Source organism: Carassius carassius, chromosome 31 (genome assembly GCF_963082965.1).
Source record: "Carassius carassius chromosome 31, fCarCar2.1, whole genome shotgun sequence".
In the NCBI taxonomy this organism is placed as follows: domain Eukaryota; kingdom Metazoa; phylum Chordata; class Actinopteri; order Cypriniformes; family Cyprinidae; genus Carassius; species Carassius carassius.
In genome coordinates this window covers 18792429-18806032 of record NC_081785.1, presented here as the reverse complement: position 1 = coordinate 18806032, position 13604 = coordinate 18792429, and the positions used below count along the sequence as shown (strand labels likewise).

The following is a 13604-nucleotide window of genomic DNA, read 5'->3' as shown; positions in this document are numbered from 1 at the left end:
TTAGATGTTCATGAAGAAGAAAGTCAGTCAGATTTGGAGCAACATAAAGGTGAGTAAATTCATTTTTGGGTGAACGATTCTTTTAATTTCCAGTATTTTCCAGAAAAACAACATATGAATTTGGATGCATGAGTTTATTTACATAAATGATGTACAAAGTGAACGCATATATAAAGGAAAACATACATTTTACAGATATAAAGTATTCAGTGGCACACAAAACCAAAATCTACTCTGAAATGCATGATCATCACAGCCCTGCACATGACCAAAACAGAAGATCTAACTCATAATGAGAAGGTCTAAGAAAAAGTCCACGTGTCAGAATGAAAACTCCCCTGCGTCTGTGGGTTGGAACTCACTGGATTTCTTCATCAAGGCAGCTTTGACGGCACTGATCTTCCCATCCAGCTCAGCGAGACTGTAGCTCTGTGAAAACAACAGTTTTCATCATCTAATACATCTCATTTAAGAGCAGGATCTTCATACTTTTCCCCTTCATGAATATGTAAATGCATCAGTAATGGAACTTACCTGTGACACCGAAGCTTTAAGTCGTTTGTGTGAGTAATTCTGAAGTAAAAAAAGAAAGCATGCGATAAATGCGAATTTACATGAACAATGCACATCAGTCGTCATTCAATGAAATGGCAAAGCATTTATCTCAATATCAGACTAAATAAAAATCTCTACATGGCTGTTTTTAACATAAAAAAAAAATTATAATGGCAGGCAAAACAATAAATTGAACCAAGGACAACTATAAGTGGACAGAAACAGCACATGATTAGAGTATGAAACCGAGATGTCCTTCAGCATCACTGCCAACAGAGCCCAGCCGCCACAGACTTGCACTGATTAATCGTATTAAGTGGGGCCATCGGGATTCTTTCTTTCGGGGCCCTTTTATTTATTCTGTCCATCTCTTTTATCTATTACCCATAATTTGTCTTCATTTTAATCACTTTTTTTACTGTGCATATGGACCCACTTGGCAGAAGCATGATATCTGCTCACCCTGGTCAACACATTTCAATGAATTCATTCGACTTAATGAAAGCTGCGCTGCAAACTAAGAAGATCAGCATATTTGACGGCACTCAATGTCCCACTTTACAGGCAATACACAGACACACATATTGTAAAGGAGATGGAAATCAGCGAGCTTTCAGACCAGCACTGAACTAAGTGAAGCTGGTGTGAGGAGGCGTAGAAACGGTTCAAGAGCACTTACTCTGCTAACTTTGATGGGCTACAATCTGACAGGGATAACAAATTCTGAAGTGAAGGGAAAAAATATCACTCATATCAGCTTTTAATGGTTTTGAAGAACTCTCCGGCCGACTGTCGTGAGCGCAGGAGGAAACACGAAAGTGAGAGATCTTCAGTGTAACAAGAATGTGTGCAGTGTAAATACAAACCAGTGGTACAAACTTAGTTTAATGCAACAAAAACAATTATATCATACCTTTTTTAGCATTTAATATCTCTCCTTGGCATAGACTAACACCACCCTTCAAACGTTTGGAGTCTGTGAGATTATTTTTAATGTCTTAAAGTCTCTTATGCTCCTTAAATCTGCATTTAAATGATTCAAAATATAGTAATAACAGTACTGTTGTGAAATGTTATTACTAATAAATTTAAAATACCTGTTTTCTATTTTAATAGTGATGCAAAGCTGTTTTCAGCATCAGGGTCACATGATCCTTAAAAAATCATTCTAATATGCTGATCTGCTGTTTAGAAACATTTATCATCATCAACTCTGAAAACAGTTGTGCTGCTTAAGATATATTTTTCAAGATTCTTTGATGAATAGAAAGTTCAAAGAATAGAATTTATTTGAAAGAGAAGACTTTTCTTTCACTTTTGATCAACTTAATGTGCCCCTGCTGAAGTATTGATTTCTTTCTTTAAAAAAACAAACAAAAAACAAAACACACACACACACACACACACACACACACACACATATATACATATATACATATATATATATATATATATATAGAAATAGCCTTGAAAAAGGCACTGTATAAAGCACCACCCTCTCTAGTGTATTGTCTAATCCTCTCTTTGACCCTGTGCCTTTCAGAAATGTTCCTTAGTGTGTTACATGAGCAACAGAGCTTTTTTCTTCTTTATAAAGCCTGTATTGCATTGTGACAGATTCATAACACAATCCACACTAAAATTTGCCAGATTAATGGTTAAGGTCGGGTTGAAGGTGTTAGAAAGTAGATATATTTATTAATGTTGTGATTCATTTAAAAAAGAAGAAAAGCAAATCCCTGTCAGGGTCTAGTTCCCTGTGTTTTTAAGATACTGTGGATGTTCAAAGAACGTGGGACTTGTGGAATGACACTGCTAAGATAAACAGACTAATTCAATCTCTGATCATCCACTCCACCAACAAACAAGGACACACACACATTCTCTCTCGCTCTTTTCCTAGCACTTACCGTGGAGTGGAAGTACTCTGGGGAAAGACCCTCAAGCTCCAGAATTCGATCTTCAAGTTTCTTTAGCCGCTGATAAACGCTTTGAGGAACTGGACCTACTACAGATTCAGTAACAGTAGAGTTACACACGTAGGACTGCAAAACCATGTGAAACAGTAGGACATTTAACTCTGTATTGCTCTTCTACTGATCTCAAGTACCTGGTGGAAGTTTAAGGTGAGATTCCATGTTCTGGAGCCTCTCCTCAACAGCAGGGTTTCCACAGTCTCTGCTCATGGATCCCTGCTGCTGGTCTGCCAGCTCAGTGCGTGTCCCTCTGGTTTGAGGTCCATATGTGTTTATAACACGCGTCACTGCAATAGCAAACAAACACCAATTAATGCTCCACAAATCAACTGAGCATCCAGTTATTAATAGTCAAGAATGTGAGGACAAGCACATGAACCACTACCAACATCAAAAATAAATATTTTTTTAATAAAAAATAAAAAAAAAGATTATATTACTGCATTTATTACCATCATTCCATATTAAAAAATGTCTGTGTTAACAATGTATATGTACATGTAAACAAAGTATGCAACTATTAAAAGTTTTTTATGTTTTTGAAAGAAGTCTCTTGTAAAAACAGTAATATCGTGAGATAATATTAGAATGTTACATTATAGTTTTTTTTTATTTTAATGTATTTTAAAATGAAATTTATACGTGTGATGGCAAAGCTGAATTTTTAGCAACCATTACTCCAATCTTCAATGTACCGTAACATGATCCATCAGAAATCATTCTAATACGCCGATACATTCTTTTTCAGGATTCTTTGATGAATAGAATGTTCAAAAGAATAGTATTTATGGGAAATAAAAATCTTTTTTAACATTATAAATGTCTTTACCGCGATTCTTTCATAAAATGTAACGCATCCTTGCTAAATAAAAGTATTAATTTCTTTCAATAATAATAATAATACAATCAAACTGAGCCCAAACTTTTGAACAGCATATTTTAATTTCCATATCACAAACATGACCAGGAGTCTAACCTTTGACATGACTCTTGAAACCAGGATATGGTGTGAATACTGCATCAGTTCTTGCACAGCTGTCTTCTATACACCACACAAGAAAACAAAGTTATTGTTAATTTGCAAATTAATTGATTAATGATTAATTCATCACTGCCTTTCACATACGCAGTAATAAACACCATGTAAATGTCCAAAGCAAATGACCTGATTTTTCAGAAATAAAGAGCTTTTAACACCTGGTTGTATTTTGGAGGATTAAGTCTGTGAATGATGGGTGCATTCTGACCTTAAACCTGTGGAAATCAGCACTCTTACAAACACTGGCAATTGTGCTGTAACCCCTCTGACCACCCCCCATGCCGCCAGTGCCCTCCCATTCTCACCCTGATTGCAGTCGATCACGTTGCAAAACTCCCTCACATTGTTTTCATTGATCTCCAGCTGTTTGCGCTCTATAAATGCAGATATCCTACGTTCAATCTGAGAAAATGAGAGAGAGAGAGCAATGAGAGTCGGACTGATGAGCTATTGAAGAAAAAAAAATCAATCCGCTGTCTTCTTTTTTGCTGTTCAGTTATAATGAGGAACACTAGGCCATATGGGCTGCATGACTAACAAGTGACCGCACGTAGTGGACAAATATTCCAAAAATCAAAATATTTCTCACACGCAACCATTTGAGATAGTTGTGATTTGCTTGAGCCTTTTATTACAGTGACTGTAAATAAATAAGCAATAAAAATGAGAGCCTCCTTGTCCTTTGGCCACATGCAATTTCAGCGTGTAATGAACATCCACTTCATAACATTGCAAGGACCAGGAACTCTCTCAGGACTCTCAAAGTGGGTGGCTATTTGTTTCTCTCTGAAGGAAAGCAGGCGGGGAAGGAGCCTTCCATTCATTCTCAACTATCTGTCTATAGATAGCAATTCTCACTCTCTATGACTGATCATCCGGGGCAGATTACATGGGAATAAAAAATAGCTATTGTCAAACATTCAACTTTAATTGCATTTGGGAAAAGAGACTGCTTGAATGCTTGCAACAAGGAAATATTTGGTCCAACAATAATCCATGGTAAATACAAAATAAAACTAATAATAGCCTAACTGTTCAACTAAATGGGAAAAAATATACAATTTAAAGCATTCATCAGTGACAGGATAAAAAATTGACATAGTAGTATGAAATATTTTACATTTTTATTTATCATCAATATGCTCACTCCTCTTTGTTAGAATACTAGATCTAGAAGGCTAGAATATATATATATATATATATATATATATATATATATATATATATATATATATATATATATATTACTACTTAAAATCGCACTTTTATCTTATTATTATGTTATTTTAAATTATATTACATTATATAATATAGACATACATACAAAATGCCTACATTTTCTACAGTGGTGTGTTTTAGATGTTTTACCTCAGATTTATCAGCCTTTATCTGTACATTATCATCGATTTGAGTCTTGTTCTGATCCTCATGGACAATGCAGTGGTCAGATGTAGGATGCTCTGCGCCAGCCACCATCTGCTCAGATGTGTCTGCGGTTTCTTTAATGTCCGTGCTGCCCGGGTTGGAGTGGCCTTCAGACTCCACCATTTGCTTCAGATTTTCAGAGACTGACTGGAAGAATAAAAAAAAATTATATTAAAGTTATATTAAAGCCCCTAGCACCATCTCTCAGTTTCAATGTGTATCTATAATGACAAATTATGGCTTAGCCAAATGAATATGGCTATAATGTACAGTCAAAATAAACCTTGTCAGTGTGATCAAAACATTGTATTGAGAGAGAAAGAATTTGTTTCGCTCTGTCAGGATTTATAATAATTAATTCACATATTCCTTATTATAGGCCATATTTGGAACTAATATATATATATATATATATATATATATATATATATATATATATATATATATATATATATATATATATATATGTATATATATATGCCACTAATTTAAGCTAGGCTTATTAAAAACAAATTAAGGTTTCTGTCTGGGTAAGATCCATTAAACATCTGAGCAGCCGCCACAAAAAATAAATAGAAAACAAAGAAACAATAAAATTAAATATCAAATATGAATGCACATAATAATAATGTAAGATAAATAAAAACAATTAAATAAAAACAAAATGACAAGGTCTGTTATTTAATTCAGTTGTAATTATATATATATATATATATATATATATATATATATATATATATATATATATATATATATATATATATATACAGTACAGACCAAAAGTTTGGACACACCTTCTCATTCAAAGAGTTTTCTTTATTTTCATGACTATTAAAATTGTAGAGTCACACTGAAGGCATCAAGGGCTATTTGAGCAAGAAGGAGATTGATGGGGTGCTGCGCCAGATGACCTGGCCTCCACAGTCACCGGACCTGAACCCAATCGAGATGGTTTAGGGGTGAGCTGGATCACAGACAGAAGGCAAAAGGGCCAACAAGTGCTAAGCATCTCTCGGGGAACTCCTTCAAGACTGTTGGAAGACCATTTCAGGTGACTACCTCTTGAAGCTCATCAAGAGAATGCCAAGAGTGTGCAAAGCAGTAATCAAAGCAAAAGGTGGCTACTTTGAAGAACCTAGAATATGACATATTTTCAGTTGTTTCACACTTTTTTGTTATGTATATAATTCCATATATAATTCCATGTGTTAATTCATAGTTTTGATGCCTTCAGTGTGAATCTACAATTTTCATAGTCATGAAAATAAAGAAAACTTTTTGAATGAGAAGGTGTGTCCAAACTTTTGGTCTGTACTGTATATATATATATATATATATGATGCTGTAATAACTCAGAATCAAGTATTTAATAGAGGTATGTCAATTAAATTATATAACGCATATAATACAACAATCTTTACCTGTAGTTTGGAGATGTGCTGTTGCAAACATGTGTACACATGAGATGGCTGAAGTTCAGAGATGTTTACATTGTTGACATTGATGCTCAACACTTTGTCACCCATTTTTAACTGGAAAAAGGAGAAAATTATTTCTTGTTGTTGTTTCTAAATTGTCAATTAGCTTTTGAGGAGTAATTCATCTATTCTAAGGTGTTAAAAGACAGATGCAGCACAGATAATCTCTCTGTCTGGTTAGGCTGGTCTGTTTATTGATGGTCGTTGGTCAGACAGGAAGTAAAACCAGCATAAATAAGCAAGATCAGCTGACGTTAGAGCAGCTGAGACCACCGAACAGTCTCGAGCTGGTGGTGTTTATTTCAGCAGCAATATTAGAATATACATATGCATTCGTTTTTATTGCTTGCTGTTTGCTACTGTAGATAAACTATAAAAGGCCACGACATGAGTGATCTTGTTACTTTAAAAATCTACAGGCTTTATACGACTCAAATGGTACACTAAAATAACTGTTAAGTTAGGTGTGCGCCAATTTTCCAACCCTGTTTTAAAGCGCGTGCATCTTATTTACACAAACCTTTGCGCCAAACTCCGCGAGGGACTGGATTATGGAGCCAACGCAGTCTCTGAACACATCCCGGGGTCTCCCGTGATGTGAAATCTGTCTGCTTCGCTGCTCCTGTTTATTTTCAGCACACGCATCGCGTCTGTCTCCGTCCGCCGCCATCATACTTCCGCTCCTGTATAACATGACGTCACTTCCTTTAGGCGTGCCGTGACTCCAAAATGTGCGAAATCAAAACAAAGGCAGTTTGAAAATTCATATTTAACGTGTTTAACATTTATTATTATGTTCATTATCTAGCGTGTATAAGCTTGTGTTTTTATTATGTCCTTGTCCTTTGGCCACATGCAATTTCAGCGTGTAATGAACATCCACTTCATAACATTGCAAGGACCAGGAACTCTCTCAGGACTCTCAAAGTGGGTGGCTATTTGTTTCTCTCTGAAGGAAAGCAGGCGGGGAAGGAGCCTTCCATTCATTCTCAACTATCTGTCTATAGATAGCAATTCTCACTCTCTATGACTGATCATCCGGGGCAGATTACATGGGAATAAAAAATAGCTATTGTCAAACATTCAACTTTAATTGCATTTGGGAAAAGAGACTGCTTGAATGCTTGCAACAAGGAAATATTTGGTCCAACAATAATCCATGGTAAATACAAAATAAAACTAATAATAGCCTAACTGTTCAACTAAATGGGAAAAAATATACAATTTAAAGCATTCATCAGTGACAGGATAAAAAATTGACATAGTAGTATGAAATATTTTACATTTTTATTTATCATCAATATTATCATCATTATTCATGCTGTAGCCTTATCTTTTTATAGTGGTCAGTGTAGTTAAGGTCTGATTTGTTTAGAGTCATACAAATGTCACTCTTCTTGTTAATCACTTCCCCAGTCAATCAAAGTAGTGTCAACTCAGTTGAGCTTGTATATTGTGGCTAAAAAATGTGACCTTTAAGACAAATTGAAGGGTTTTGACATTGGTTCGGTATCCATCATATTCAACGTCAGACATTTCACTCTTTAGTGGATAACTGTCAGATTGTGCTCACCACTCAAAGTTTTTTTTTTTTTTCAGGGAGGGTTTTGAAAGGCAGGCTGCCCGTTTATAGCAATACTGACTGTCAAACAATAGTGTAAGGGCAACAGGGATGGGAAGCTGCTCACAATGGTGCTCTTTTCTGTCCAGAGAATGTGTGGGAAAATCTCCCTCGTCTATTCATACATTTTTTCTTCTTTTTTTCCTCCATATAATGAGGAGACTGATGAACGCAACAACTGAGAAAAAGAACAATTACCATCAATGACAAAGCACAAGTGCTCGGTGCTGAACCCTGTAATGTCTTCTGGAAGGGTTAATCATTTTAGGAAGGGTTTTGGAGAAGAACCTTTCAGCTCCAGTCCTTTCTGTGGCGCTCTTTAATTCCTCCAGTTGGAAGAGAACTGTAACACTTGACATCAACACTCTGCTGTTTGAGCATATTCCCACACAGCAGGACACATGAAGAGAGGCTACAAGTAGAAACCACCAGAGGTGGAAAGAGTACAAAAATATTCTACTCAAGTAAAAGTACCATTACATTAATGAAATTTTACTTAAGTACAGGTAAAAGTACCAGTCTAAAAATCTACTCAAGTAAAAGTAAAAAGTAGCTCATTTAAACTTTACTCAGAGTAAAAATTACTTAGTTACATTTTAACAGTTGGAGGGAGTCAAAATGGGACAGGCCAAGGGTGTCAAACTCAGTTCCTGGAGGGCCACAGTCCTGCACAGTTTAGATATAACCCTAATTAAACACACCTGATCCAGCTAATCTAATCATTTAGGTTTATTTGAAAACTACATGATATGTGTGCTGGAGCAGGGTTAGAACTAAACTCTGCAGGGCTATGGCCCTCCAGGAACTGAGTATAGGTATATTAATCTCAAACTAGTTGTTTTTAATTAAAGGAATCAGTTATTTAGAATAATAAAACATTTGGGCTGTTACCAGGCAAATCAGTATCAACAAACTCATCTTTTAATGCAGAGGAAATGCAGAAGATTCATTGGAAGTGGCATTTAGATGTATTACACTGTTTAGTGCAGGACAAGAATGCATTTAACCTGCAGTTACCAATGCATGAATAATGTTTTGATATACAAGACATAAAATGTTGAATACTCATTTGAAATGATAAGAAATTAATTATTTAAAAAAATCAAAAGATACTTTAAATGTGAAATTAAAATGGCCAGTATGTGTCAGCAAGTCACTGTTAATAAGTGAGTCATTGCGACTGAACCGAATCATTTAAACGGTTGATTCATTCAGGAACGAAACACTGTCACGTTGCTCAGAGACGCAAAACTGTGCTTTGGTGGCTGTGTTTGGAATTATTTTCTGTTGTAGAAATAGAGCTAAAAAGGCAATATGGTGTCTAAAACGCAAGTCTCTTAATTAACTTGTTTACTGAACTGTTATATATATGTATGTATATATTCATGATGATTTTTGGAGGAAACGATGGCATTCTTTGTGTGATTTTGATTTAATATATGAAATTATATAAATATGTGAATTTTCTGCCCCTATATCTTCAATTTTGTGATCATTCTAAATGCATTTTAGGAGACTGAATCACACAGTGAAAGAACGCACTATAAATGCGCGCGCACATCATTAAAACAAAAATAGCACACTCCTTACCACTGTCTTTTTGGCTAATTTGTGCAAAACCTCTTGCTAAAATGTCAAAGCTTCATTTTAACCACCAATGCAACGATGCAATTATTTAGCTTACCTCTACATTCTTGCGCAGGGTTGATGTTTTGTCGAGATTTTATAAGCTGCTAGTTTGGTCTTCCTAGGCAAGTACAGCTTACACTGCATAATAGAGCATACATATGGCCAGGGGTTCACTTCATTTCCTTCGAGTTCAACTGCAGAATATGTGTTTCAAAATGTAGCGAAGTACAATACTTCAAACAAAATATACTTAAGTAAAAGTAAAATTACAGATTTAAAAAATTACTTTAAAAAGTATTAGTACACAAAAAAGCTACTCAATTACAGTAACGCAAGTAAATGTAATTCGTTACTTTCCACCTCTGGAAACCACGTTTTTAGTATAATACATTTTAGAAACATCTTGCTGATCTTTCTGCTCTAAATATGATTCAAACAAGGTGGTTTAATAAGCTGTGATTTTCACTGTGATGATGACTATGAATATATTATAAATATATATACTGTACACACACAAACACACACATGCACACACACACACACACGCGCACGCACACACACACACACACACACACACACACACACACACACACACACACACACACACACACACACACACACACACACATATGTATACATAGATTAATTTTTCTTCATATTTAAAAAGTCTATTATGCTCACCAAGGCTGTATTTAATTGATCAAAAATACAGAAATGTTATTGCAATTTAAAATAACTGTTTTCTATTTTAATATATATTGAAAAAAATTTTTTTTTTGCTGAGATGGCAAATCTGAATTTCAGCATCATTACTCCAGTCTTCAGTGTCACATGATCTTTCAGAAATCATTCTAATATGATGATTTGGTGCTCAAGAGACATTTCTTTTTATAAATATCATTATTGTTGAAAACCACAACTACTTATGCTGCCACTTAATATTTTTGGGGAAACGTTGATGCATCTATCCATGACTCTTTAATGAATCGAAAAACAAAGAATATTTATTTGAAACACAATCTTTTGCATCATTATAAATGTGTTTACTGTCACTTTGTTTTTCACTTGATTTAATGCATCATTTAAACAATGTCTCAATAATATACAATATACATGGATTTCTCGGCGACGTCATCACTGCTTGCGCACGCAACCAAGAGGCAAAAGACCCGCGCTCTTCGTACCGGAGTAAATGGTTAACTTATATAAAAGCAAATTCGGGCTCTATAGAGGCTTACATTACTAACTTTAGTATAACATGATAATTCATACATGCATCACAGTATGTCCGGATTTTGATTCGTAAACAGTTGGACGTTTTACATAATGTTATATTAATAATATATTAATATGAAACACAAACAAACAGATCCAACTCTGAAATTGCAATTTATTATTGAGTCAACAAGAAATTACAAACAATGCGAAATCTACGTTAATTACAATGTTCTTTTACTGAACTCGGCATAACAGATAGCGGTTTTCTGCCTCCTGGATGCGCGCGCATCCGGTATTGTTTGTATACAAGAAACCCGTGTATACATAATGTATCTAATATATTATGTTGTATAGTGTTATATAAATAAGTTTCTCAGCTGCAGGCATTTGATTAGCAGAAGATTGCTTATTTCTTCCATATCATTTGTTTTCAATAACACTTTATGGTCCAAAACATTCACTTAATATGCTTTACACTGTGAACAACACTGTTTACATTGCTCTCAAGGAACTCAAAAATGACCCTTGTTGACATTCAAACACCAAGTACTTTACAAGAACACTACAAACAATTCTTATACACTCTAGGTATCTGAATGATTGTGTTGGTGTATTCAATGAGATAAGCGGGTCCTCTGAGTCCCATTTAAACACACACACACACACACACACACACACACACACACACACACACACACACACACACACACACACACACACACACACACACACACACACACACACACACACACACAAAAACACCAAACCTGTACAATTTCTGATGCTAAGAGACCACTTACATGCAAGGTATTATGGAGCTTAAGAAAATCACCCGGACCGGATTCAGGTCTTTTGACAAAAACCTTGCTGGTGCCAAGGTCAGTAGAAGGTAGAGTCATCAGCTTCCAGTTCCGGAAACACTTATATTTTACACAAATCTAACATAATTATTTTACCTATATCCTGTTCAGCTGCATCTCTCAGTAAAAATGCTTTTGCCTTTGTATATCTTGTCCTTTCTTTTTCTCTGTTTTACAGTACAGTGTAAAGGAGCATATGGGAGAAAAAAAAACAAGGTCAATGGAGAACACACCTGAATAAGAGAGGAAGAGGACCATTCAATTTATAAGACATACCTAATATGTAATAGTGACCTCAGGTGCTTTCATCTTTATCTGATGTACAAAGAGTGATCAGATTTTAAAGGAAGCAGTCATGTTTTCATCTCTTCAAAGCAACCTTAAGATATATTAGGTACACCACATCGAACCTATGCATTGACAACATATGTCTGAGCTGATGTTTTTAGAAAGCAGCCTTTATTGAGCATAATTTCTGCATGAAATATGGATATTTTCTATTAAAATCATGGAAATATTACTGAAATCATCAGAAGAAAACAGATGAAAAACTTTTTCGGAATTCGGGTTGTATTATGTTTGTACAGTGTTTGGTAGAACACCATCCTGTCATATGAGAGGGTTATTCAGTACATGTATGCATTTAGAAGGCACTTTTTATGCTAAGTGAATTTACATTGAATTCAAGTTACACATTTCACGATTCTTGCTTTCCTTGGGAATCAAAGCCATGAACTTGATTGAAAACCATGCTCTAGTTTTTGAGCTATAGGAAGGCTAATGGAAAAATTAAGTGTAAATGAAAGGTGACTCATGCTAAATTATATATATATATATATATATATATATATATATATATATATATATATATATATATATATATATATACAGTCGTGGCCAAAAGTTTTGAGAATTACATAAATATTAGTTTTCAAAAAGTTTGCTGCTAAACTGCATTTAGATCTTTGTTTCAGTTGTTTCTGTGATGTACTGAAATATAATTACAAGCACTTCATATGTTTCAAAGGCTTTTATCGACAATTACATGACATTTATGCAAAGAGTCATTTGCAGTGTTGGCCCTTCTTTTTCAGGACCTCTGCAATTCGACTGGGCATGCTCTCAATCAACTTCTGGGCTAAATCCTGACTGATAGCAACCCATTCTTTCATAATCACTTCTTGGAGTTTGTCAGAATTAGTGGGTTTTTGTTTGTCCACCCGCCTCTTCAGGATTGACCACAAGTTCTCAATGGGATTAAGATCTGGGGAGTTTCCAGGACATGGACCCAAAATTTCAACATTCTGGTCCCCGAGCCACTTAGTTATCACTTTTGCCTTATGGCACGGTGCTCCATTGTGCTGGAAAATGCATTGTTCTTCACCAAACTGTTGTTGGATTGTTGGAAGAAGTTGCTGTTGGAGGGTGTCTTGGTACCATTCTTTATTCATGGCTGTGTTTTTGGGCAGAATTGTGAGTGAGCCCACTCCCTTGGATGAGAAGTAACCCCACACATGAATGGTGTCAGGATGCTTTACTGTTGGCATGACACAGGACTGATGGTAGCGCTCACCTTTTCTTCTCCGGACAAGCCTTTTTCCAGATGCCCCAAACAATCGGAAAGGGGATTCATCGGAGAATATGACTTTGCCCCAGTCCTCAGCAGTCCATTCACTATACTTTCTGCAGAAGATCACTCTGTCCCTGATGTTTTTTTGGAGAGAAGTGGCTTCTTTGCTGCCCTTCTTGACACCAGGCCATCTTCCAAAAGTCTTGGCCTCACTGTGCGTGCAGATGCGCTCA

At 35.5% G+C, this 13604-nt stretch overlaps 1 protein-coding gene across 1 annotated transcript; it reads right to left on the bottom strand.

Moving 5' to 3' along the window:
* Positions 1–119: 119 nt before the first annotated feature.
* mbip (MAP3K12 binding inhibitory protein 1) lies at positions 120–7180 on the bottom strand. The gene is made up of 9 exons (XM_059519263.1): positions 6994–7180; positions 6417–6527; positions 4939–5142; positions 3876–3972; positions 3508–3573; positions 2666–2818; positions 2466–2563; positions 535–573; positions 120–429 (listed from the first exon to the last, which is right to left on the bottom strand). The coding sequence occupies exons 1-9, from the start codon at positions 7165–7167 to the stop codon at positions 322–324; spliced, it is 1050 nt and encodes a 349-aa protein (XP_059375246.1). The 5' UTR covers positions 7168–7180; the 3' UTR covers positions 120–321.
* Between the last annotated feature and the right edge of the window lie 6424 nt (positions 7181–13604).

What these genes read in the sequence shown, in the direction of transcription:
- mbip (XM_059519263.1), bottom strand. Translation starts at nt 7,167, where the DNA reads ATGTTATACAGGAGCGGAAGTATGATGGCGGCGGACGGAGACAGACGC. An exon ending in AGCACATCTCCAAACTACAG is followed by an intron (nt 5,143 to 6,416) that starts GTAAAGATTGTT and finishes TTATTCTTCCAG; the next exon opens with TCAGTCTCTGAAAATCTGAA. An exon ending in CAGAGTACTTCCACTCCACG is followed by an intron (nt 574 to 2,465) that starts GTAAGTGCTAGG and finishes TTTTTACTTCAG; the next exon opens with AATTACTCACACAAACGACT.